This window comes from Haliotis rubra, unplaced genomic scaffold, assembly GCF_003918875.1.
Source record: "Haliotis rubra isolate DU_JTF1 unplaced genomic scaffold, ASM391887v1 Scf1183, whole genome shotgun sequence".
Classification (NCBI taxonomy): Eukaryota; Metazoa; Mollusca; class Gastropoda; order Lepetellida; family Haliotidae; genus Haliotis; species Haliotis rubra.
Genome location: NW_025765096.1, coordinates 158,498 through 183,522, shown reverse-complemented (window position 1 = coordinate 183,522; position 25,025 = coordinate 158,498). Strand labels below are relative to the sequence as shown.

Here is a 25,025-nt window from a genome sequence, read left to right as displayed (position 1 = left end):
CTGGAACACTGTCCAAACCGGCATAAAATTTTGGTCCCACCATTTTACTACGATATTATGATCATTAAAACATTGCCTAATCCGGCACCTGTCTATTCCATATTTCAGCAGGACTTTCCAGTCCCAACAAGCAATTTTAAGTGTAATTAACACTGTCTAAACCGGCATGGGTATGAGCAGTCCAATCAAGGACCAATAATCCAGTACACTGATTAATCCTCTTGGCACGCTGACCGCCTCCGTGGTGTAGTGGTTAGAGCGTCCGCCCGGAGTGCGGAAGGTCGCGGGTTCGATCCCTGACTACGTCATACCAAAAGACGTTAAAATATGGTACTTGTTGGTCCCTGCCTGGTACTCGGCATTAATGGGTACAACAAGGACTGGTCGGCTCGGAGTTAGTATAATGTGTCTGAGTAGGGTATTCATGCATCCCTGCGGCATGGTATCTCAGTGGGCTAGCACTATAAAACCAGCTTCAGTGTGGGCTAGTACAAGCAGCCAAACATACACATACACACGCATGTACGTCGTCATATGAGCGAAATATTCTCAAGCACGACGTTCAACCCAATTCCACCACCACCTCTTGGCACGCTACATATCAGGAAGTAGTAATTTTGTGGTGAATCAAACACTTGTAGGATTAACACGGTTATGCTTTATAAACACCGGGGGATTGCATTAACTGTTTTAAAGATAAGATTATACAGATAAAGAGATTGACAAGTGTAAATGGCAGCCATGTTGGAAAATGATCGTCACTGTCTAATCCACCACCGAGTCTAAACCGGCATTTTATTTCGGTCCCCAGGGATGCCGGTTTAGACAGGTTTCACTGTATTTCTTGTGTGGCACTTGCAAACCTTGAAAGTTCTTTCAGAGATGAGACAAAAATCCTGTCCATCCATGTACCATTCCACCCACATCATGACCGTGTCTCTGTGAATCATGTTTAAGTACTGATGACACCAGGTGTTTGTTATTAGTACGGTAACAATGCATCAAACTATTAATGGATTGCAATTATTGAGTCTCCGACAGAGATTAATCGATGGTAGAAACAAAAAACTATCGATGCATCGATAGTATGTGTGACTATCAATTCAGGAAGTACCAGATTCATTCACTTACAGCTATGTGCCCCTGTTACCTCTTAAACAAACTTGATCTGGGTTTCAAGTTTCTTGACAGATATTAAAAGAGACTGAAACTACTTCAGCTTGTTTTTATTTCATATAAGCTAAACATTTATTTGAGAAATGAATTCAAAGGAGACACTCAAGGAGAAAAAAGCTATTGCAATAGTTATGGAATAGTTGGTTGCAATAGGCTATCGCTATAGTATGTTGCAAAAGACTATTGCTATCGCAATCGTTGTTTACCCCCTTGTTATCAGTTCAGATGCAACTAACTTGAGTCACATGTCAAGGTAGCTTTGAAGGTAATTGCTCCATGAAATGAATTGAAGGCTGTTTCTTTCAAAAAGTATTGTTAGTATGTAACTTTTATATTTGTAACATGCCTTCATTTGCATTAAGTAAGGTTCTGGCATTTGACTGCATCATATTGAAGATGAAGGTCACTTGGTGAAAAGTAAATGTCCCCAAATCAGTTTGTGCACATAATGCCTTGAGCATTTATCATTGCAATTTTTTAAGATATTTCAAGACGCATGAACTGTAGTGAATTTAGATTGAGCTTGACCATGACGACCACTGAGCTGGAAGCCCCAGTACAGATAACGAAGGAATGATGGAAGCTGGGGGTATACGACGTTCTGTTTTGTGTTGGCCAGGTATTTCCGTGAGGGGACTCTGCTACACAACTACGGCCAGGTGCTGGCTATACTGATGAGGTATACGACGTTCTGTTTTGTGTTGGCCAGGTATTTCCGCGAGGGGACTCTGCTACACAACTACGGCCAGGTGCTGGCTATACTGATGAGGCTGCGGCAGATGTGCTGCCACCCTTCCCTGGTGGCCAGGGCTGCTGAAGCTGTCAAGGATACACAAGATTTCCTAGGTGCCAGTGTGGGGAATAGGCTGGGATTGTACTGGGGTTGGGAATAGGCTGGGATTGTACTAGTGTAGGGAATAGGCTGGGATTGTACTGGTGTAGGGAATAGGCTGGGATTGTACTAGTGTAGGGAATAGGCTGGGATTGTACTGGTGTTGGGAATAGGCTGGGATTGTACTAGTGTAGGGAATAGGCTGGAATTGTACTGGGGTTGGGAATAGGCTGGGATTGTACTAGTGTAGGGAATAGGCTGGAATTGTACTGGGGTTGGGAATAGGCTGGGATTGTACTAGTGTAGGGAATAGGCTGGAATTGTACTGGGGTTGGGAATAGGCTGGGATTGTACTAGTGTAGGGAATAGGCTGGAATTGTACTGGGGTTGGGAATTGTACTAGTGTAGGGAATAGGCTGGGATTGTACTAGTGTAGGGAATAGGCTGGGATTGTACTAGTGTAGGGAATAGGCTGGGATTGTACTAGTGTAGGGAATAGGCTGGGATTGTACTGGTGTAGGGAATAGGCTGGGATTGTACTGGTGTAGGGAATAGGCTTGGGTTGTACTGGTGTTGGGAATAGGCTGGGATTGTGCTGGTGTTGGGAATAGGCTGGGATTGTGCTGGTGTTGGGAATAGGCTGGGATTGTGCTGTTGTTGGGAATAGGCTGGGATTGTGCTGGTGTTGGGAATAGGCTGGGATTGTGCTGGTGTTGGGAATAGGCTGGAATTTTGCTTTGTTAGGAATAGGCTGGGATCGTACTGGTGTAGGGAATAGGCTTGGATTGTACTGTTGTTGGGAATAGGCTGGGATTGTGCTGGTGTTGGAGATATGTTGGGATTGTACTGGTGTTGGGTATATGTTGGGATTGTACTAGTGTTGGGTATAACGCGGAGTTGTACTGGGTGTTTTTATTGTAAGGTTTTAATTGTGCCCCTCCGGGAACGCGGAACGGGGGACTAAGTATTCAGCGGTGTCTGTACGTACGTATACATCCCAATTCTTGTTAACGCAATATTTCATGAACTGTTGTACCCAACGTCTTCAAATTTGGTGACAGCCTACATTGGGGCATTACCCAGAGACCAGTTGATTTGGGTGACCTCGACCTTATTTTCAAGGTCACCATGACACTTTGCCCACTTTTCAAACTCTTGTTAACGCGACATCTCATGGACTGGTGTACCCAATGTCTTCAAATTTGGCGACAGCCTACATTGGGGCATTACCCAGACCCCAGTTCATTTGGGTGACCTTGACTTTATCTTCAAGGTCACCACGACACTTAGACCACTTTTCAAAATTATTTAAACACGATATCTCATAAAACATTGCACCCAATGTTTTCAATTATGTCAACAGCCTACATTGGGTGATTCTGCAGACACCAGTCATTTCTGGCACCTGGTATGTGGCCAAAAAAGAAATAGTAGTAATACTGTAAATCATGAAATTAATGCGTGACAAATTTAATGCGAGCTCCGGAATCTGTGTTGATGATAAGATGTGACACCTAGAATCTTTGATGTTGTTCATTTTCTGTTCACACTTGTTATTTACCAAATAACCTGAATTGAGCTTGTTAAGCAATGAATGGAAATGAGCTGACGATGTTTTGATTAAGCTGTCATGTTTGATCACGTGATTGCTTGATACTACTTGTCTTATGGCAACATGTATAAATGTAATCAGACTTGAAAGATGCAAGTCGTCTACCAAGGTACAACAAACACGTGGCTGGAGACTGTCCGGTCTGGCTGATGTGCTTGAGTGACTTTAAACAATGACCAGTGATTGTAACCAGTGATAATTACATGTGGCTTGAGATACCTGTAATGAGGAAGTGACCTGTACTGGTGTAATGTGTAGTGTCAACACTTCCGCTATTGTTGCCTAAATTACCGATGAATAAGTTCAATGGATATCAATTAGTGTCATGGAAAATAGTCCTCATTTGTAGATTAATTTCATGAGAGATGTCTAAATTGTTATTATACTCTGTATTGTTATAATGAATGCTAAGCTGAAGACGACAAGGGATTTACGTTTTCTGTCTTCCATTAAGTTCTCAATAGTAGACATGGTCAGACTGAAATGCGTCATTATAATTATGCAAGTAGAGTACAGACGCATTTTTCGCAATAATAAAATGCTCGCATTAATTTCATGATTTACAGTAGATATTCCATTCTTTAGCGGCGGGGGACATTGCCGTATCAGTGGCAAACACTTGTACTGTGTTATGAATGGACTGTTATTTTATCAGTATTCTTCTGATTACTTTCTTTCGTGAAATGATGTCAAAGAACATGTTCCTCACCAGAATTTTTCTTTTTTAAATGAAAGTAATGGTTTGTATTATTCCCTGGAATTTGACTTGTCAACTAGGTGTTCTTCTTTTTATTGTATAATGGATGTACTCACAACGTCAATCGCTGGTTTGACTGGTATTATACAGAAGTGACACAGAACCAGAATGCCCCATCTGACAACAAACATTCGATGTTGCAGACAAAATGGACAAGGCTGAGAACGCTGATGAGGCAAAGGAGAAGCTGGTGGAGACGTTGCTGATGGTGCTCAAGTCGGGGTCGGATGAGGAGTGTGCTGTGTGTCTGGACAGCCTGAAGAGCCCGGTCATCACCCCCTGTGCTCACGTCTACTGCCGGAGATGCATCGTCGCTGTTATCAACAATGAGAAGGTACGTATTGCTTCTTTAATATTGATACCTTGATTTCTTACAGTTACATTGTTTCATGTGTATAACTATAGTAATTCATTTAGCTCTTACATTCTCTTTTTGATGTGATCAAATATTTTCCAGCCCAGTTTACAAGATAATTACACACATTAATGTAAATTCTTGTAACAAAGTCAGCCCAGCGGACCATGTGGTCAGTGACAACAGCGTTAGGGACAGGGCGACAAGTTGTTTGCCCACTGAGTGACCACAGTTTGACTGGGGAAGGGCTCTTGAAAGGGTTCTTGAGTCTCCTCTTAATCTGCAGAACAAGCAGAATACCCTCTTAAAACACAGTGACAACAGCGGTCAGAGACAGGGCAACAAACAAGTTGTTTACCCACAGAACGACCACAGCTTGACCGGGGAAGGGCTGTTGAAAGGGTTCTTGAGTCTCCTCTTAAACAGCAGAACAAGCAGAATACCCTCTTAAAACACAGTGACAACAGCGGTCAGAGACAGGGCGACAAAGTTGTTTAACCACCGAGTGACCACAAGATAACTGGGGAGAAACAATGACTTATGCCTGACCCCTTGTTGACCGGGTACATGAAGCATATATAAACCCAGGACTTTGAGCCTTAGACGGAGACACAGTCTCAGATGCAGTCTCAGCAGCAGTCGAGTGCACACCTCCCCTCCAGTAGAGCAGACCTGGTCCTGAAGCCACTCTGGGCCTATGAAGCGACAGACGTCCTCCTTGGAATAAAACATCCAACTCCTTGTACTTCTGGTGTTGTCTCTTCCTTTGTTACATTCTTGCATATAAAATAATAAATACCATAACAAGAAATACAGTTGGATTGTACATCATCACATGTATAGAGAATCTCACCCAAGTGTCTTCTGATATCAATTATATCAACACGAGTTGATAAAGTTACAAATATCCGAGGCTTTTACTTTTATCAACGAGTGTTGATATATTTGATATCAGAAGACACGAGGGTGAGATACTATTTATCATCCAAAATCACTCTTCATTAATTTTCAATGAAAAATGTACATCTCTGAACATGGTACTGCCATTACACTTGCAGTGCAGCGATGTCATAGCATTGTGACGTCATCAAGTACATGACGTCATAGCATTGTCAGGGCATTGTACAAAATCTACTGTCAAAACGATATCTCCTGGGAGATATCGTTTGATCTCACACAAGCGATATCTCCTGTGGAACACAGTTTTTTGATGATAAAGTGATGTCTCAACATCACGTAACGTTTTTTATTATATCTTTAGCCCAACTCCAAGTGCCCTCTCTGTAGAGGAGACATCAATGAAGCCAAGCTGATCGAAGTGCCTCCTGAGCACCAAACAGAGCAGAGTTACGAACCAAATTATCTGGCAGACTGGCAGTCCAGTGCGAAGGTAAGTTATCCATAGCAGGGATTAATATATTGAGAATTGCTGGAGAAAAACAGTATATCTTGTCTCTCTTGGTGCTTTTTGCAAACATTCCTCTGTTTCAGGTAACATAGACGGGTGGGGGGTTCCTAATTTGTTATTTAATAATTTGTACAAAATAAAGTTGGACACAGAGGGCTTATGTGGCCTGTGGTTGACCCACTAAATCACTGCTAAAATGAATGCAGTTCAAGCAATCAGTCTAATCACACAGTCAAATCAGTCACCTCACTGAACAGATAACCTTTTGACCTTTTGTGTCATGTCATGGTTTGCCAGCATCACACCAGTTCCCCTGAGGAGATACGGATTACAAATGACCTTCTACGACCCATGCTTGTCATAACAGGCGGCTGACTGGATCGTCCAGGCTCACTGACTTGGTTGACACATGTCATCGTATCCCAACTGTGTTGATCAATGCTCATGATGTTAATCACTGGATTGTCTGGTCCAGACCATTCCCATAGAGCTGGAATATTGCTGGGTGCAGTTAAGCAACAAATACTTGAAATAGTGCTTGTGCATTCTACTCCTGTGACTGATAAGCACTATCAGACACAGTTTACATGTATACACCGTTAGAGCTAAGCACCCATGCTTTCAGTTGCAGAAGTAATCTAAAGTGCATGAGATAAGTCACGATATGTTAGGCCTTTCTATTTTACACCTGTCTTGCAGTAAACATTCCTTACTTGCTGAAAGTTTATGATATATTTTCATGAAGGGCCTGCTTCTGTCATTGCAATTACTAGGTTTTTCTTTAACCTTTCATCCATACGCTCATTCTTCCACTTGCAATTCACAAACCCACCCATTCTGTCCATCAAAGCCCATTCGTCCTCTCATTAACTCAATTATTTGTTCATCCACTGACTCATGCCACGATCCATTGCTCATTCAGCCATGCCCTCACTCAATCACACTGTCAATCATTCATCCACCAATTTATTCACCCTCCCCCAGATCACGATATGGCTGAAATATTGCCAAAGTGACTATGAATTTTAACTCTTGTGCTCGCTCGCTCACTCACTCACTCACTCACTCACTCACTCACTCACTCACTCACTCACTCACTCACTCACTCCTCCACTCCTTTATTCCCCACTTGTCCATTCTCCCACCTCATCCATTCTCCCACCTCATCCATTCTCATCCTCTTTTACGTTTATCCCCGATCACTCATTCCCCCACCTCCTCACTCATTCATCCACCTCCTCACTCATTCATCCACCCAGTCACTGTGACCCACCCCTCATTCATTCACCCACTAACTGATTCCTCGACAACTGATTCCAACAGAAACTTTACAACCACTAACCTTCCAGCCACTGTTGCAGGTGGATGCCCTGATGAGCGGTCTTGTCAAGCTGAGGACAGAAGACCCTACAGTGAAGAGTCTGGTTGTGTCACAGTTCACCTCATTCCTCACACTTCTAGAGGTACCACTCAGGTACGTCAGGACTTCTGTTGTCTGTGACATTGCTGTGTTGTCTGTAACCCTGCTATGTTATCTGTAACACTACCATGTTATCTGTAACACTTCCATGTTATCTGTAACACTACCATGTTATCTGTAACACTAATATGTTGTCTGTAACCCTGCTATAATGTCTGTAACACTTCCATCATGTCTGTAACCCGGCTATGTTATCTGTAACACTGCCATCTTGTCTGTAACCCAGCTATGTTATCTGTAACACTTCCATCTTGTCTGTAACCCGGCTATGTTATCTGTAACACTTCAATCTTGTCTGTAACCCTGCTATGTTGTCTGTAACACTTCCATCTTGTCTGTAATCCGGCTATGTTATCTGTAACCCTGCTATGTTATCTGTAACACTTCCATCTTGTCTGTAACCCAGCTATGTTATCTGTAACACTTCCATCTTGTCTGTAACCCTGCTATGTTATCTGTAATACTTCCATCTTGTCTGTAACCCTGCTATGTTATCTGTAACACTTCCATCTTGTCTGTAACCCTGCTATGTTATCTGTAACACTTCCATCTTGTCTGTAACCTGGCTATGTTATCTGTAACACTACAATGTTGTCTGTAACCCTGTGATGTTATCTGTAACACTTCCATCTTGTCAGTAACCCTGCTATGTTATCTGTAACACTTCCATCTTGTCTAACCCTGCTGTTATCTGTAACACTTCCATCTTGTCTGTAACCCTGCTATATTATCTGTAACACTTCCATCTTGTCTGTAACACTTCCATCTTGTCTGTAACCCGGCTATGTTATCTGTAATACTTCCATCTTGTCTGTAACCCTGCTATGTTATCTGTAACCCTTCCATCTTGTCTGTAACCCTGTGATGTTATCTGTAACACTTCCATCTTGTCTGTAACCCTGCTATGTTATCTGTAACACTTCCATCTTGTCTGTAACCCTGCTGTTATCTCTAACACTTCCATCTTGCCTGTAACCCTGCTATGTTATCTGTAACACTTCCATCTTGTCTGTAACCCGGCTGTTATCTGTAACACTTCCATCTTGTCTGTAACCCTGCTATGTTATCTGTAACACTTCCATCTTGTCTGTAACCCTGCTATGTTATCTGTAACACTTCCATCTTGTCTGTAACCCGGCTATGTTATCTGTAACACTTCCATCTTGTCTGTAACCCTTCCATGTTTTCTGTAACCCTTCCATCTTGTCTGTAACCCTTCCATCTTGTCTGTAACCCTGCCATGTTATCTGTAACCCTTCCATCTTGTCTGTAACCCTGCTATGTTGTCTGTAACACTTCCATCTTGTCTGTAACACTTCCATGTTGTCTGTAACCCAGCTATGTTGTCTGTAACCCAGCTATGTTGTCTGTAACACTTCCATCTTGTCTGTAACACTTCCATGTTATCTGTAACCCTTCCATCTTGTCTGTAACCCTGCCATGTTATCTGTAACACTTCCATCTTGTCTGTAACCCAGCTATGTTGTCTGTAACACTTCCATCTTGTCTGTAACACTTCCATCTTGTCTGTAACCCAGCTATGTTGTCTGTAACCCAGCTATGTTGTCTGTAACACTTCCATCTTGTCTGTAACACTTCCATCTTGTCTGTAACACTTCCATCTTGTCTGTAACCCGGCTATGTTATCTGTAATACTTCCATCTTGTCTGTAACCCTGCTATGTTATCTGTAACCCTTCCATCTTGTCTGTAACCCTGCTATGTTATCTGTAACACTTCCATCTTGTCTGTAACCCTGCTGTTATCTGTAACACTTCCATCTTGTCTGTAACCCTGCTATGTTATCTGTAACACTTCCATCTTGTCTGTAACCCTGCTATGTTATCTGTAACACTTCCATCTTGTCTGTAACCCTGCTATGTTATCTGTAACACTTCCATCTTGTCTGTAACCCTGCTATGTTATCTGTAACACTTCCATCTTGTCTGTAACCCGGCTATGTTATCTGTAACACTTCCATCTTGTCTGTAACCCTTCCATGTTTTCTGTAACCCTTCCATCTTGTCTGTAACCCTTCCATCTTGTCTGTAACCTTGCCATGTTATCTGTAACCCTTCCATCTTGTCTGTAACCCTGCTATGTTGTCTGTAACACTTCCATCTTGTCTGTAACACTTCCATGTTGTCTGTAACCCAGCTATGTTGTCTGTAACCCAGCTATGTTGTCTGTAACACTTCCATCTTGTCTGTAACCCTTCCATGTTATCTGTAACCCTTCCATCTTGTCTGTAACCCTGCCATGTTATCTGTAACATTTCCATCTTGTCTGTTACCCAGCTATGTTGTCTGTAATACTTCCATCTTGTCTGTAACACTTCCATCTTGTCTGTAACCCAGCTATGTTGTCTGTAACCCAGCTATGTTGTCTGTAACACTTCCGTCTTGTCTGTAACCCAACTATGTTGTCTGTAACCCTATTATGTTGTCTGTAACACTTCCATCTTGTCTGTAACCCTGCTATGTTATCTGTAACACTTCCATCTTGTCTGTAACCCTGCTATGTTGTCCGTAACACTTCCATCCTGTCTGTAACCCTGCTCTGTTATCTGTAACACTTCCATCTTGTCTGTAACCCGGCTATGTTATCTGTAACACTTCCTTCTTGTCTGTAACCCGGCTATGTTATCTGTAACCCTGCTATGTTGTCTGTAACACTTCCATCTTGTCTGTAACAATTCCATCTTGTCTGTAACCCAACTATGTTGTCTGTAACCCAGCTATGTTGTCTGTAACACTTCCATCTTGTCTGTAACCCTGCTATGTTATCTGTAACACTTCCATCTTGTCTGTAACCCTGCTATGTTATCTGTTACACTTCCATGTTATCTGTAACACTTCCATCTTGTCTGTAACCCTGCTATGTTATCTGTAACACTTCCATCTTGTCTGTAACCCTGCTATGTTGTCTGTAACACTTCCATCTTGTCTCTAACCCGGCTATGTTATCTGTAACACTTCCATCTTGTCTGTAACACTTCTATCTTGTCTGTAACCCAGCTATGTTATCTGTAACACTTCCATCTTGTCTGTAACCCTGCTATGTTATCTGTAACCCTGCTATGTTGTCTGTAACCCTGCTATGTTATCTGTAACACTTCCATCTTGTCTGTAACCCTGCTATGTTGTCTGTAACCCGGCTCTGTTATCTGTAACACTTCCATCTTGTCTGTAACCCGGCTCTGTTATCTGTAACACTACCATGTTGTCTGTAACCCTGTGATGTTATCTGTAACACTTCCATCTTGTCTGTAACCCTGCTATGTTGTCTGTAACCCGGCTATGTTATCTGTAGCGCTTCCATCTTGTCTGTAACCCGGCTATGTTATCTGTAACACTTCCTTCTTGTCTGTAACCAGGCTATGTTATCTGTAACCCTGCTATGTTGTCTGTAACACTTCCATCTTGTCTGTAACAATTCCATCTTGTCTGTAACCCAACTATATTGTCTGTAACCCAGCTATGTTGTCTGTAACACTTCCATCTTGTCTGTAACACTTCCATCTTGTCTGTAACCCTGCTATGTTATCTGTAACACTTCCATCTTGTCTGTAACCCTGCTATGTTATCTGTTACACTTCCATGTTATCTGTAACACTTCCATCTTGTCTGTAACCCTGCTATGTTATCTGTAACACTTCCATCTTGTCTGTAACCCTGCTATGTTGTCTGTAACACTTCCATCTTGTCTCTAACCCGGCTATGTTATCTGTAACACTTCCATCTTGTCTGTAACACTTCTATCTTGTCTGTAACCCAGCTATGTTATCTGTAACACTTCCATCTTGTCTGTAACCCTGCTATGTTATCTGTAACCCTGCTATGTTGTCTGTAACCCTGCTATGTTATCTGTAACACTTCCATCTTGTCTGTAACCCTGCTATGTTGTCTGTAACCCGGCTCTGTTATCTGTAACACTTCCATCTTGTCTGTAACCCGGCTCTGTTATCTGTAACACTACCATGTTGTCTGTAACCCTGTGATGTTATCTGTAACACTTCCATCTTGTCTGTAACCCTGCTATGTTGTCTGTAACCCAGCTATGTTATCTGTAGCGCTTCCATCTTGTCTGTAACCCTGCTATGTTATCTGTAACACTTCCATCTTGTCTGTAACCCTGCTATGTTATCTGTAACACTTCCATCTTGTCTGTAACACTTCCATCTTGTCTGTAACCTTGCTATGTTGTCTGTAACCCTGCTATGTTGTCTGTAACACTTCCATCTTGTCTGTAACCCAGCTATGTTATCTGTAACACTTCTATCTTGTCTGTAACCCTGCTATGTTATCTGTAACACTTCCATCTTGTCTGTAACCCGGCTATGTTATCTGTAACACTTCCATCTTGTCTGTAACACTTCCATCTTGTCTGTAACACTTCCATCTTGTCTGTAACCCAGCTATGTTATCTGTAACACTTCTATCTTGTCTGTAACCCTGCTATGTTATCTGTAACACTTCCATCTTGTCTGTAACCCTGCTATGTTATCTGTAACACTTCCATGTTATCTGTAACACTTCCATCTTGTCTGTAACCCGGCTATGTTGTCTGTAACCCAGCTTTGTTGTCTGTAACACTTCCATCTTGTCTGTAACACTTCCATCTTGTCTGTAACCCTGCTATGTTATCTGTAACACTTCCATCTTGTCTGTAACCCTGCTATGTTATCTGTTACACTTCCATGTTATCTGTAACACTTCCATCTTGTCTGTAACCCGGCTATGTTATCTGTAACACTTCCATCTTGTCTGTAACCCTGCTATGTTATCTGTAACACTTCCATCTTGTCTGTAACCCTGCTATGTTATCTGTTACACTTCCATGTTATCTGTAACACTTCCATCTTGTCTGTAACCCTGCTATGTTATCTGTAACACTTCCATCTTGTCTGTAACCCTGCTATGTTGTCTGTAACACTTCCATCTTGTCTCTAACCCGGCTATGTTATCTGTAACACTTCCATCTTGTCTGTAACACTTCTATCTTGTCTGTAACCCAGCTATGTTATCTGTAACACTTCCATCTTGTCTGTAACCCTGCTATGTTATCTGTAACCCTGCTATGTTGTCTGTAACCCTGCTATGTTATCTGTAACACTTCCATCTTGTCTGTAACCCTGCTATGTTGTCTGTAACCCGGCTCTGTTATCTGTAACACTTCCATCTTGTCTGTAACCCGCTCTGTTATCTGTAACACTACCATGTTGTCTGTAACCCTGTGATGTTATCTGTAACACTTCCATCTTGTCTGTAACCCTGCTATGTTGTCTGTAACCCAGCTATGTTATCTGTAGCGCTTCCATCTTGTCTGTAACCCTGCTATGTTATCTGTAACACTTCCATCTTGTCTGTAACCCTGCTATGTTATCTGTAACACTTCCATCTTGTCTGTAACACTTCCATCTTGTCTGTAACCTTGCTATGTTGTCTGTAACCCTGCTATGTTGTCTGTAACACTTCCATCTTGTCTGTAACCCAGCTATGTTATCTGTAACACTTCTATCTTGTCTGTAACCCTGCTATGTTATCTGTAACACTTCCATCTTGTCTGTAACCCGGCTATGTTATCTGTAACACTTCCATGTTATCTGTAACACTTCCATCTTGTCTGTAACCCGGCTATGTTGTCTGTAACCCAGCTTTGTTGTCTGTAACACTTCCATCTTGTCTGTAACACTTCCATCTTGTCTGTAACCCTGCTATGTTATCTGTAACACTTCCATCTTGTCTGTAACCCTGCTATGTTATCTGTTACACTTCCATGTTATCTGTAACACTTCCATCTTGTCTGTAACCCGGCTATGTTATCTGTAACACTTCCATCTTGTCTGTAACCCTGCTATGTTATCTGTAACACTTCCATCTTGTCTGTAACCCGGCTCTGTTATCTGTAACACTTCCATCTTGTCTGTAACCCTGCTATGTTATCTGTAACACTTCCATCTTGTCTGTAACCCTGCTATGTTGTCTGTAACACTTCCATATTGTCTGTAACACTTCCATCTTGTCTGTAACCCTGCTATGTTATCTGTAACACTTCCATCTTGTCTGTAACCCAGCTATGTTATCTGTAACACTTCCATCTTGTCTGTATCCCGGCTCTGTTATCTGTAACACTTCCATCTTGTCTGTAACCCTGCTATGTTATCTGTAACACTTCCATCTTGTCTGTAACCCTGCTATGTTATCTGTAACCCTGCTATGTTGTCTGTAACCCGGCTCTGTTATCTGTAACACTTCCATCTTGTCTGTAACCCTGCTATGTTGCCTGTAACCCGGCTCTGTTATCTGTAACACTTCCATCTTGTCTGTAACCCGGCTCTGTTATCTGTAACACTACCATGTTGTCTGTAACCCTGCTATGTTATCTGTAACACTTCCATCTTGTCTGTAACCCGGCTATGTTATCTGTAACCCTTCCATCTTGTCTGTAACCCTGCTATGTTATCTGTAACACTTCCATCTTGTCTGTAACCCTGCTATGTTATCTGTAACACTTCCATCTTGTCTGTAACACTTCCATCTTGTCTGTAACCCTGCTATGTTACCTGTAACACTTCCATCTTGTCTGTAACCCAGCTATGTTATCTGTAACACTTCTATCTTGTCTGTAACCCTGCTATGTTATCTGTAACACTTCCATCTTGTCTGTAACCCGGCTATGTTATCTGTAACACTTCCATCTTGTCTGTAACCCTGCTATGTTATCTGTAACACTTCCATCTTGTCTGTAACCCTGCTATGTTGTCTGTAACTCTTCCATCTTGTCTGTAACCCTGCTATGTTATCTGTAACACTTTCATCTTGTCTGTAACCCTGCTATGTTATCTGTAACACTTTCATCTTGTCTGTAACCCAGCTATGTTATCTGTAACACTTCCATTTTGTCTGTAACCCTGCTATGTTATCTGTAACACTTCCATCTTGTCTGTAACCCTGCTATGTTATCTGTAACACTTCCATCTTGTCTGTAACCCTGCTTTGTTATCTGTAACACTTCCATCTTGTCTGTAACCCGGGTATGTTATCTGTAACACTTCCATCTTGTCTGTAACACTTCCATCTTGTCTGTATCCCAGCTATGTTATCTGTAACACTTCCATCTTGTCTGTAACCCTGCTGTGTTATCTGTAACACTTCCATCTTGTCTGTAACCCTGCTATGTTATCTGTAACACTTCCATCTTGTCTGTAACCCGGCTCTGTTATCTGTAACACTTCCATCTTGTCTGTAACACTTCCATCTTGTCTGTAACCCAGCTATGTTATCTGTAACACTTCTATCTTGTCTGTAACCCTGCTATGTTATCTGTAACACTTCTATCTTGTCTGTAACCCTGCTATGTTATCTGTAACACTTCCATGTTATCTGTAACACTTCCATCTTGTCTGTAACCCGGCTATGTTGTCTGTAACCCAGCTATGTTGTCTGTAACACTTCCATCTTGTGTGTAACACTTCCATCTTGTCTGTAACCCTGCTATGTTATCTGTAACACTACCATGTTGTCTGTAACCCTGTCATGTTATCTGTAACACTACCATGTTGTCTGTAACACTTCCATCTTGTCTGTAACCCTTCTATGTTATCAGTGAAATGCTGTGTCACCCGTAACTTTTGCTAGTCAGTGAGGCTGGTATTACCTGTATGTCTAGTATGTTATTGAAGCTGGTGTATATGTGAAGGTGACATTCGGGTGTAGAACCACATTCTTGTCTCTGTGTTGATTTCTTCCAGAGCTGGGCAGTGCTGTAGCCTAGTGGTTACAGCGTTTGCTCGTCACGCCAAAGGCCCAGGTCGATTCCCCACAAGGGCACCGCCATGATATTGCTGGAATATTGCTAAAAGCGGTGTAAACCGAAACTCACTCACTCACTTACTCTTCCAGAGCTAATGGCTTCAAGTTTGCTCGCTTGGATGGCACTATGTCTGCAGCAAATAGAGTAGCAGCCATACAGGAATTCTCTGAGACAGGCCCCAAGACACCAACCATCTTCCTCTTGTCACTGAAGGCTGGCGGTGTTGGTCTGAACCTCACAGCCGCGTCCCGGGTGTTTCTCATGGACCCTGTGAGTATATCATGAATTTACTAGGGGATATCTGATTGGGTATTTCTCATGGACCCTGGTAGTATATCATGAATTTACTAGTCGCTATCTGATTGGGTGTTTCTCATGGACCCTGTGAGTATATCATGAATTTACTAGGGCTATCTGATTGGGTATTTCTCATGGACCCTGTGAGTATATCATGAATTTACTCAGGGCTATCTGGTTGGGTATTTCTAATGGACCTGTGAGTATATCATGAATTTAATGGGTGCTGTCTGTTTGGGTATTTCTCATGGACCCTGTGAGTATATCATGAATTTACTCAGGGCTATCTGGTTGGGTATTTCTAATGGACCTGTGAGTATATCATGAATTTTCTACGGGCTATCTGGGTGGGTATTTCTGATGGACCCTGTGAGTATATCATGAATTTTCTACGGGCTGTCTGGGTGGGTATATCTCATGGACCCTGTGAGTATATCATGAATTTTCTACGGGCTGTCTGGGTGGGTATTTCTAATGGACCCTGTGAGTATATCATGAATTTTCTACGGGCCGTTTGGGTGGGTATTTCTCATTGTGATTTTTGCTAAGGTTGTCTGGTCGTAACCTCAGCATCTCATTTCTTATGGACCCTTGAGCATATAATAAATTTACTATGGGCAGTCTCATTGTCTAGATGACTTACCTTTGATTATAAGGATCTTGAGCTGGGATGATTTACTACTTGGCCTTCGACGACGTGACTTAACCTGGGTACCCAGTGTAAATCTAAAGTGTTGCCCTCCCTGCACTATTTGGGTCTCAAGCTGACAACATGAAGCATGCATTTCCTCATTCCAAAGAATATTACCAACAACCTATGCTTGCACATACTGAGAAACCATAAGCTTGTAAATGTCTTTCAGAGGCAAGGGGGCGGTGGGGTAGCCTCGTAGTTAAAGCGTTCACTTGTCACACCAAAGACCTGGCTTCAATTCCCCACATGGGTACAATGTGTGAAGCCCATTTCTGGTGTCCCTCACCGTGATCTTGCTGGAATATTGCTAAAACGGCGTAAAACCAAACTCATTCATTCGCTCAAAGGCAAGGACTATCAACTACCTAGATATCTGATCCTCTGAACCAGGCTACTCACTGTAGGTCCCTAGGTTGATGGCATCCTTCCCTTCATTTCCAAGAATCTTACAGATGTCCAGTTCCTGCACATACTCCGAAACCATTATAAGCCTGTAAATGTCTTCTTCTCTCAGGGGGCGGTGGGGTAGCCTAATGGTTAAAGCGTTGGCTCGTCACGCCGAAGACCCGGGTTCGAATCCCCACATGGGCACAATGTGTGAAGCCCATTTCTGGTGTCCCCCGCCGTGATGTTGCTGGAATATTGCTAAAAGCGACGTAATCCAAACTCAGTCAGTCAGTCTTCTCTCAGGCATGGAACCCGGCAGCAGAGGAGCAGTGCTTTGATCGATGTCATCGCCTGGGACAGACCAGGGATGTTGTCATTACTAAGGTAGGTTAACTTAGTGAGTTGTTTGGATTTATAGTCTGTTTGCAGTGAAAACCTACTGATGAATTTCACTTTTACACAAAAAAGTAGATCAAATAAAGTGAAATTAAGATTGCGAATGCTCATAATTTGACCTTGCCAATTGAACATTTAAATCTCGGCGTTTTACTCAACTTATGATAAAATTTGTTTAACGAACGATCATAGATTCAAATCGCTATTATTGGTTTGTATTACAAGGGGGTAAGCGCAGTACTTGGAGCAGTGAAACAAATGCACGTGCGGTACGTGACGAGCGTTAACTTAGACCAATCCTACTTGTTCTCGGTGTTTCATTTAATGTGCATACCCCCTTGTAATACAAACCAATAGTAGCGATTTGAAACTATGATCGTTTGTTAAACAACTTATATCCTAAGTTGAATAAAATTCTGAGATTTAAAAAGTACAATTGGCAAGGTAAACTTATGAGGATTCGCAATCTTGATTTCACTTTATTGTGAGTTACTTTTTTGCTTAAAGTGAAATTCGTTGGTACGTTTTCACTGCAAACAGACTATAATGGCATAACTAAGAGCATTCCAGTTATATCACTTCATATCAGCTTACTATGGCAGGAGGGGGCGTGGGGTAGCCTAGAGCCTAGTGGTTAAAGTGTTAGCTCGTCACGCCGAAGACCCGGGTTCGATTCCCCACATGTGTACAATGTGTGAGGCCGATTTCTGGTGTCCCCTGCCATGATATTGCCGGAATATTGCAAAAAGTGGCGTAAAACTAAACTCACTCACTACTATGGGAGAAGAGTCCAATGTGATCAGGCCCTCCTTTCACAATGCACTAAGGTGATTGTAAGTCACTAAGGTAACTTTAGTACAATGGTAAAGAATGGGAGAATGGTTAACCTTAGTAAAGGTTGCTTTGTGAAAGGTGCCCCAGGTGTCGGATGTTTTCAGATTAGGCGAAACCCACATGCATGGGTATGCGGCTGACAAACATAGAAACTTAACATGACTGAACCAGGATTTGGACCGAGCCTCAAAGGTTTCGTATGTACCAAAGGGTATTAACTCTACACAGCAAATTGCCTTTTGCAAATGGGCCAGGGGAGGTAGGGTAGTTGAGAGGTTAAAGCGTTCCCTCGTCATGCTGAAGACCCTGGTTCAAATCCCCACGTGGGCACAATGTGTGAAGCCCATATCTTGTATTCCCCGCTGTGATATTGCTGGAATATTGCTAAAAGCGACCTAAAACCATACTCACTCACTCACTGCAAATGGGCCAAACAGTTAACTGTTTGACCGAGACTGGATTAGTTGGTCAATAATAGTAACTACACCACAAGATGCCCAAATAGATTGACTTGTGACATTTTGATGAACAGTCAACTCCTATCTTATTCAGTTCCTAGTGGAGGAGTCGGTGGAGGAGAGGATGCTGCAGTTGCAGGAGAAGAAGCGCCAGTTGATGCAGGGAGCTTTTGGACAGAAGCAGACCGTGGAGCAGCGTCGACAGACCCGCATCTCCGAGATCAAGAAACTTATGGACCTGTAGGCCAGTTGGTCAGCAGCTTTGAGGAACAGAAGACTGGGACTTTTGGGAGTTTTCACACCTATGTGCTAGCCTCTGTGTCTTTTTTATGAACTGTGTCTGTATGTGTTATGATCTATGTTATGATCTGCATCTGGATGTGTTATGATCTATGTTATGGTCTGCATCTGGATGTGTTATGATCTGTGTCTGTATGTGTTATGATCTGCATCTGGATGTGTTATGATCTGCATCTGGATGTTACGATCGGCACCTGTATCTGTTATGATCTGCGCCTGTATGTGTTATGATCTGCGCCTGTATGTGTTATGATCTGCGCCTGTATGTGTTATGATCTGCATCTGGATGTGTTATGATCTGCATCTGGATGTGTTATGATCTGTGTCTGTATGTGTAATGACCGGTGCTTCTATGTATCTGTCTGTGTTATGTACGGTGCTTCTATGTATTATGATCTGCGTCTGTGTTATGATCTGCACCTGTATGTGTTATGATCTGCACCTGTATGAGTTATGATCTGTGTCTGTATGTGTTATGATCTGCACCTGTATGAGTTATGATCTGTGTCTGTATGAGTTATGATCTGCACCTGTATGTGTTATGATCTGCACCTGTATGAGTTATGATCTGTCTGTATGTGTTATGATCTGCACCTGTATGAGTTATGATCTGTCTGTATGTGTTATGATCTGTGTCTGTATGTGTTATGATCTGTGTCTGTATGAGTTATGATCTGTGTCTGTATTTGTTATGATCTGTGTCTGTGTGTGTTATGATCTGTGTCTGTATGTGTTATGATCTGTGTCTGTATGTGTTATGATCTGCACCTGTATGAGTTATGATCTGTCTGTATGTGTTATGATCTGTGTCTGTATGTGTTATGATCTGTGTCTGTATGAGTTATGATCTGTGTCTGTATTTGTTATGATCTGTGTCTGTGTGTGTTATGATCTGTGTCTGTATGTGTTATGATCTGTGTCTGTATGTGTTATGATCTGTGTCTGTATGTGTTAAGCTACGTGTTGGTGTCATGATCTCTCGTCAAGAACTTAACACCGATTCTGCTTGCGTTAGGCTCTGTTTTATGTTCTGTGTCTGTTACAATCTCTGTGTATGTGTCCGACTCTGTGTTTGTATGTGTCATGTGCTGTATCTGTTATACTGTGTCTGTCTGTTTTATGCTCCTTGTTTTTATGTATTATGTGCTGTGTCTATATGTGTTATGTTACATGTGAATGTGTTCTGTTTTGTCTTGACGTCTCTATATGAACAGTATGAAGTGAACATAAAGTTTACTGAAATTGGCAATGACATGTTGGTGATTTTATCTAGCAGTGGGTGAAAATACCATAATTCGTTTCCCTTTGCCTTGTGTACTGCCTAAGTTGTGGGGAGTGTTTGCCTGTCTGCAATATACCGACCTTGTCTACAGCTTTCAATCAAGAATCTCAGAACAGGCTGCACATTTAATGTCGAGCACTGCTGAATATATGCTCTCAACTATTAATCAGCACAAATGAGTATTTTGGATAATCGAACCCTTATAGTCTTTCTGTTCCCTGTTTCACAAAGCTCTCGTAAGCCTCAGATCTCGTAACTTTTCTCGTAGCATTCGTACCTTCTTACGATAGCTTTGTGAAACGGGCCCAGAAGTATATACATCAAAAAAAGAAAAAAGATTAGTTGATACATCAAGTCGCTATGTAAAAATATTCAATCAGTTCCCCCCAAACACACTTGAAAACCCCCACAAAACTCTTTGCATAGGTCCTTAAAAAACCTGTTTGGCACTGCCCTTCACAAATATGTAACAATTTAGTATTGGTGCCTAGAATTCTTGCAATCCCCCAACATTAGTATGTGGTTGGTTCCACAGGAAGGGTACAGAACAAGTATACTGGCATTTGTTATTGTTTGGTGCTTGTTTGTCATGATGTACGTGTTTCTTACATCCGCGTCAGTTGATGGTGCTTTGTGTTGCTTTATGTTACAAATAATAGTTTTTGTTTGTATTCAAGGTGCTCTTTCGGTTGTGTTTCTTTGTCATTTTGCTCTGTTAAACGTTCATTTGTAGTTTTGCTTTGTTCTTATTTTATCGTTTTGCAATATTGAGAGTAAATCTCAAAACTGTTTAATTTTTTTTCTTATCAAGTCAGGCATGATTGTCCTTAAATGTTCAACCAAATGGTTCTAGAAATAATTTTTTTAAGGCTCTGGGCTGTAGGCCCAATGACCTTGACACTCACAGTGACCTTCACCTGTATCTTAATATTTATCTCTTCTCGTACATATGTATTCATATCACAAATGCATCACCAGAAAAACTCCAACATATTAGATCCTCTTATCATTAATAATTGATAATGAACATGGTATCCGTTGAAACAGACACATACATTCTATATTTCACAAAGAGGACTGTCGGAAAATAATTCCCAAAGCAAATGGAAGCACATGATTTTTATGTTTCATTTTTGTTACATTAGCTCCATGTTGTCTTTTTTTTAAACTAGAGGATGGTGGGGTAGCCTAGTGGTTCGTCACGCCAAAGACCCAGGTGCGATTCCCCACAAGGGTACAATGTGTGAAGCCCATTTCTAGTGTCCCCCACTGTGATGTTGCTGGAATATTGCTAAAGGCAGCGTAGAACTACACTCTATTACCCTGAGTGTGTATGCTAAAAATATTTGACAGCAGCTTTTGTAAACTTGCTGCTGCATTTGTTGAAACATTAAACCGTTAAATGCATAGCCAGGTGAGCTACAAATCTGTGGTACTGATTTTACACACATTTATGTGACGCAACCCTGTTTAGATGAGCCAGACATTACTTGCAGAAGGCCATAGGGCCAGCTGTTGGTTGTGAGGGACCGAGAGATTTAAGCTGGAAGTAGGTGGAGAGAACAGATTGCAAATTATGCATGGAATGTCTAGTCATTAACTGATTTGTTATGCCATGTTTTATTGTATGAAACTGTTGAATAAAACATCTGACATGAACTAAGATTTTAGGTTTTTAATGATAAGCATTGACAATTCACTGATAAACATTGGTTTACCACTTGAATGTCACTGCTTAGATACTATTTAGTCACTGACAAGAACTAGGTAGACACTGATAACAGCAACCTAATCCTGTTATTCACCTTTTACCAAACAAAACGTGTTGTTGAAGACCAATAACAACAAACACTTCAAGGGAATTTGAATCGTTAACACAATATTATCACACTTTTGAAGAAAATGGTTCATTGAGTTCTGCTGTCGACAGTTTTGCCAAAACGTGATGCTGCATTATTGGATCATTTGAACATTCAATCACTGTACAAGAGTGCACCACCAAAATAGGATGATGGCTGATCCAGAGAACCAAAGACCTTCCGTGAATCACTCGTCACCACCCACACTGTGTCGCCTTTCTCAAGGTGACATACGCCTTGAGCAGACACCACAGCATCAGCTATATCAGTGTCTGTTTCCACGAAGCCAGCACCTATGGTAGTCTTTGACGACTTGGTCTGGGAATACCGAACGATGTACAGGTACATAGAACTGCCGGTATCAGCCATCTCCAGCTGGGTCCAGAATATGTAACTGCCAGAGACTGGTGCTGTGAATTTCCCCGAGGAGGAGCTGTAGGCATGCCCAGCATCATGGAGGACGTGGGGAAACTTGAAAGGAGCAAGAGCCACTGTGTCTGTTAGCAGTCCAGAGTTGGCAAGAACAGCTTGAAAGGAAACGTCTCCAACAGCTGGAAGAAGATTGTCATATTAATCTGCTACAGCTTCAAGGCGACGTTACTCTCCTTCAATTGCTTGGTCACGTAAGCCTCATACAGCTGCAATAAGGGCGCTTTACTGTCTAGAAGCTGCCAGGTCACGTGAAACTAAATAAACTTCAAGGTCACATAAGTCTGCCAGAGTGAGTGAGTGAGTTTAGTTTTACGCCACACTCAGCAATTTCCAGCTATATGACGGCGGTCTGCAAATAATCAAGTCTGGACCAGACAATCCAGTGACCAACAGCATGAGCAACGATCTGCGCAATTGGGTATAGTCTGCCAGAAGAAGGTCAGGTTAGAGTTCGACACATCCAGCAGCTGCCGAGATAAAATTATGCTAGTCTCCTATAGCAGTAATTAGGTCAAATTAGTCTCTTACAACTGTAAGGAGGTCATGTTAGTCTCAAAATGTTGCTAGAAGGTCACGCTAGTCTCAAGGAGGTCATGTTAGTCTCTTGCAGCTGTGTGTGTGTGTGTGTGGGGGTCATGTGTTTAGCCTAGCAGTTAAAGTTAAAGCAGTCTAGTTAAAGTTAGACCTGGGTTCGATTCCCCACATGGGTACAATGTGTGAAGCCCATTTCTGGTGTCCCCCGCCATGATATTGCTGAAATATTGCTGAGAGCAGCATAAAACTAAACTTAATCACTCTCTTACAGCTGTAAGGAGGTCATCATGTTAGTCTCCAACTGCTGCTGGAAGGTCACGCCAGTCTCTTTCAGCTGTAAGGAGGTCATGTTAGTCTCTAAATGCTGCTAGAAGGTCATGCCAGTCTCTTGCAGCTGTAAGGAGGTCATGTTAGTCACTAAATGCTGCTAGGTCACGCTAGTCTCTTGCAGCTGTAAGGAGGTCATGTTAGTCTAAAACTGCTGCTAGAAGGTCACGCTAGTCTCTTGCAGCTGTAAGGAGGTCATGTTAGTCTAAAACTGCTGCTAGAAGGTCACACTAGTCTCTTGCAGCTGTAAGGAGGTCATGTTAGTCACTAAATGCTGCTAGGTCACGCTAGTCTCTTGCAGCTGTAAGGAGGTCATGTTAGTCTAAAACTGCTACTAGAAGGTCACGCTAGTCTCTTGCAGCTGTAAGGAGGTCATGTTAGTCTAAAACTGCTGCTAGAAGGTCACGCTAGTCTCTTGCAGCTGTAAGGAGGTCATGTTAGTCTCTAAATGCTGCTAGAAGGTCACGCTAGTCTCTTGCAGCTGTAAGGAGGTCATGTTAGTCTCTAAATGCTGCTAGGTCACGCTAGTCTCTTGCAGCTGTAAGGAGGTCATGTTAGTCTCTAAATGCTGCTAGGTCACGCTAGTCTCTTGCAGCTGTAAGGAGGTCATGTTAGTCTCTTAATGCTGCTAGAAGGTCACGCTAGTCTCTTGCAGCTGTAAGGAGGTCATGTTAGTCTAGGCATGTTATTTACCTCAACTATGATCATTGCTAAACCTTTCCAATTCAAGGACTTCATATTGTAACCAATCTCACCTGTTTTGAAAGACCCGTTTCTTAAAGTATTAGTATTCTCACGGAGCTGCATGGTGATATTCGACACGTCATGCAACAAACCATTAATTTGGTCCTCTCTTCCACTGTTATCTGATAACAGTTTTGCAATATCCATGGTGACCAACCTCATGTCGTTCGTTATGCTGTTGACTTGAACCGATGTTGCATTGACGTCGTTCTTGAGCAGCCCTAACAGCTTCGATGTGTTCTGTGCAAGAACCTTGGCCAAGTGGTCTGTTAACGAATCCAGTGTCTGTTGGTTCAAAATGTTTTGCAGCAGAGCGAAGGTATTCTTGCTGCTGTCACACGACTGATTGTTCACAGTGGATTCTAGGACACTGAGTCGATTGTTTAACATGTGGACGTCGTTTAACAACAGACTTAGTTGGATCGTGTTTGCCTTAATGTCATGAGTAATAAGGTGTTTCCCAGTCAGATTATCGTGAGTTTGAAGATCCACGCTGTTTTCGCTTAGGTGTTTCAACTGTTCTTTCAACGACGCCATTTCCGCAGCTGAAGATGCCTGTTCGTCCTGAAGCTTTATTTGAGTGTCCTGAAGCTGGACCTTGGTTTCGTGAAGTTCCAACTGAAGCTGGGATGTCGTGTTCTTCAAACTGGCTACAGTTTCCTCCAGCTGATTGACATGATTGAGGACAACAGACATCGCATCCGTATCAGGTTGTTTTTCGGTAGAAAGGAGAAAACACGATATTTGGCTCAAAACTGCTGATATGTAGATAATGACTACGTTCATTGTAAGTCAATAAAGGCCTTCCAAGTGTGCATGTAGCTACAGAGATCTGCCGCCTAATCTAGGTACTCGGTGGCAGGTGATAGTCAGGTTACATTTCACATGACATAAGTGGCGATAACGACTTTATATGTCAATACATATGAGGGTAATTCTGATAATACTACAACTGGGTCATGTCCATTTCTGAAAGGATAGTGACGTTATAAGAAAGGTACATATGGATTATATTCTTGCACTGATGCTCTTTATTCGGAGTTGTGT

General features: G+C 42.1%; 2 protein-coding genes across 2 annotated transcripts in view; one reads left to right on the top strand and one right to left on the bottom strand.

Moving 5' to 3' along the window:
* Nucleotides 1–19,166, top strand: part of LOC124259827 (helicase-like transcription factor) — a 60,581-nt gene extending 41,415 nt beyond the window's left edge. Inside the window, 7 exon segments of the mRNA XM_046694028.1 lie at nucleotides 1,886–2,022; nucleotides 4,521–4,711; nucleotides 5,994–6,122; nucleotides 7,502–7,614; nucleotides 15,524–15,704; nucleotides 17,116–17,196; nucleotides 18,595–19,166. Of these exon segments, the coding sequence (XP_046549984.1) occupies nucleotides 1,886–2,022; nucleotides 4,521–4,711; nucleotides 5,994–6,122; nucleotides 7,502–7,614; nucleotides 15,524–15,704; nucleotides 17,116–17,196; nucleotides 18,595–18,744 (982 nt within the window). The 3' untranslated portion in view covers nucleotides 18,745–19,166.
* Nucleotides 19,167–21,527: 2,361 nt separating this feature from the next.
* LOC124259815 lies at nucleotides 21,528–24,902 on the bottom strand. Its single transcript, XM_046694020.1, has 2 exons — nucleotides 23,990–24,902; nucleotides 21,528–22,492 (listed from the first exon to the last, which is right to left on the bottom strand). Exons 1-2 carry the CDS (start codon nucleotides 24,762–24,764, stop codon nucleotides 22,056–22,058), a joined length of 1,212 nt encoding a protein of 403 aa, XP_046549976.1. The 5' UTR covers nucleotides 24,765–24,902; the 3' UTR covers nucleotides 21,528–22,055.
* Nucleotides 24,903–25,025: the final 123 nt, after the last annotated feature.

What these genes read in the sequence shown, in the direction of transcription:
- LOC124259815 (XM_046694020.1), bottom strand. Translation starts at nt 24,764, where the DNA reads ATGAACGTAGTCATTATCTACATATCAGCAGTTTTGAGCCAAATATCG. An exon ending in AAACGGGTCTTTCAAAACAG is followed by an intron (nt 22,493 to 23,989) that starts GTGAGATTGGTT and finishes ATCTTCTTCCAG; the next exon opens with CTGTTGGAGACGTTTCCTTT.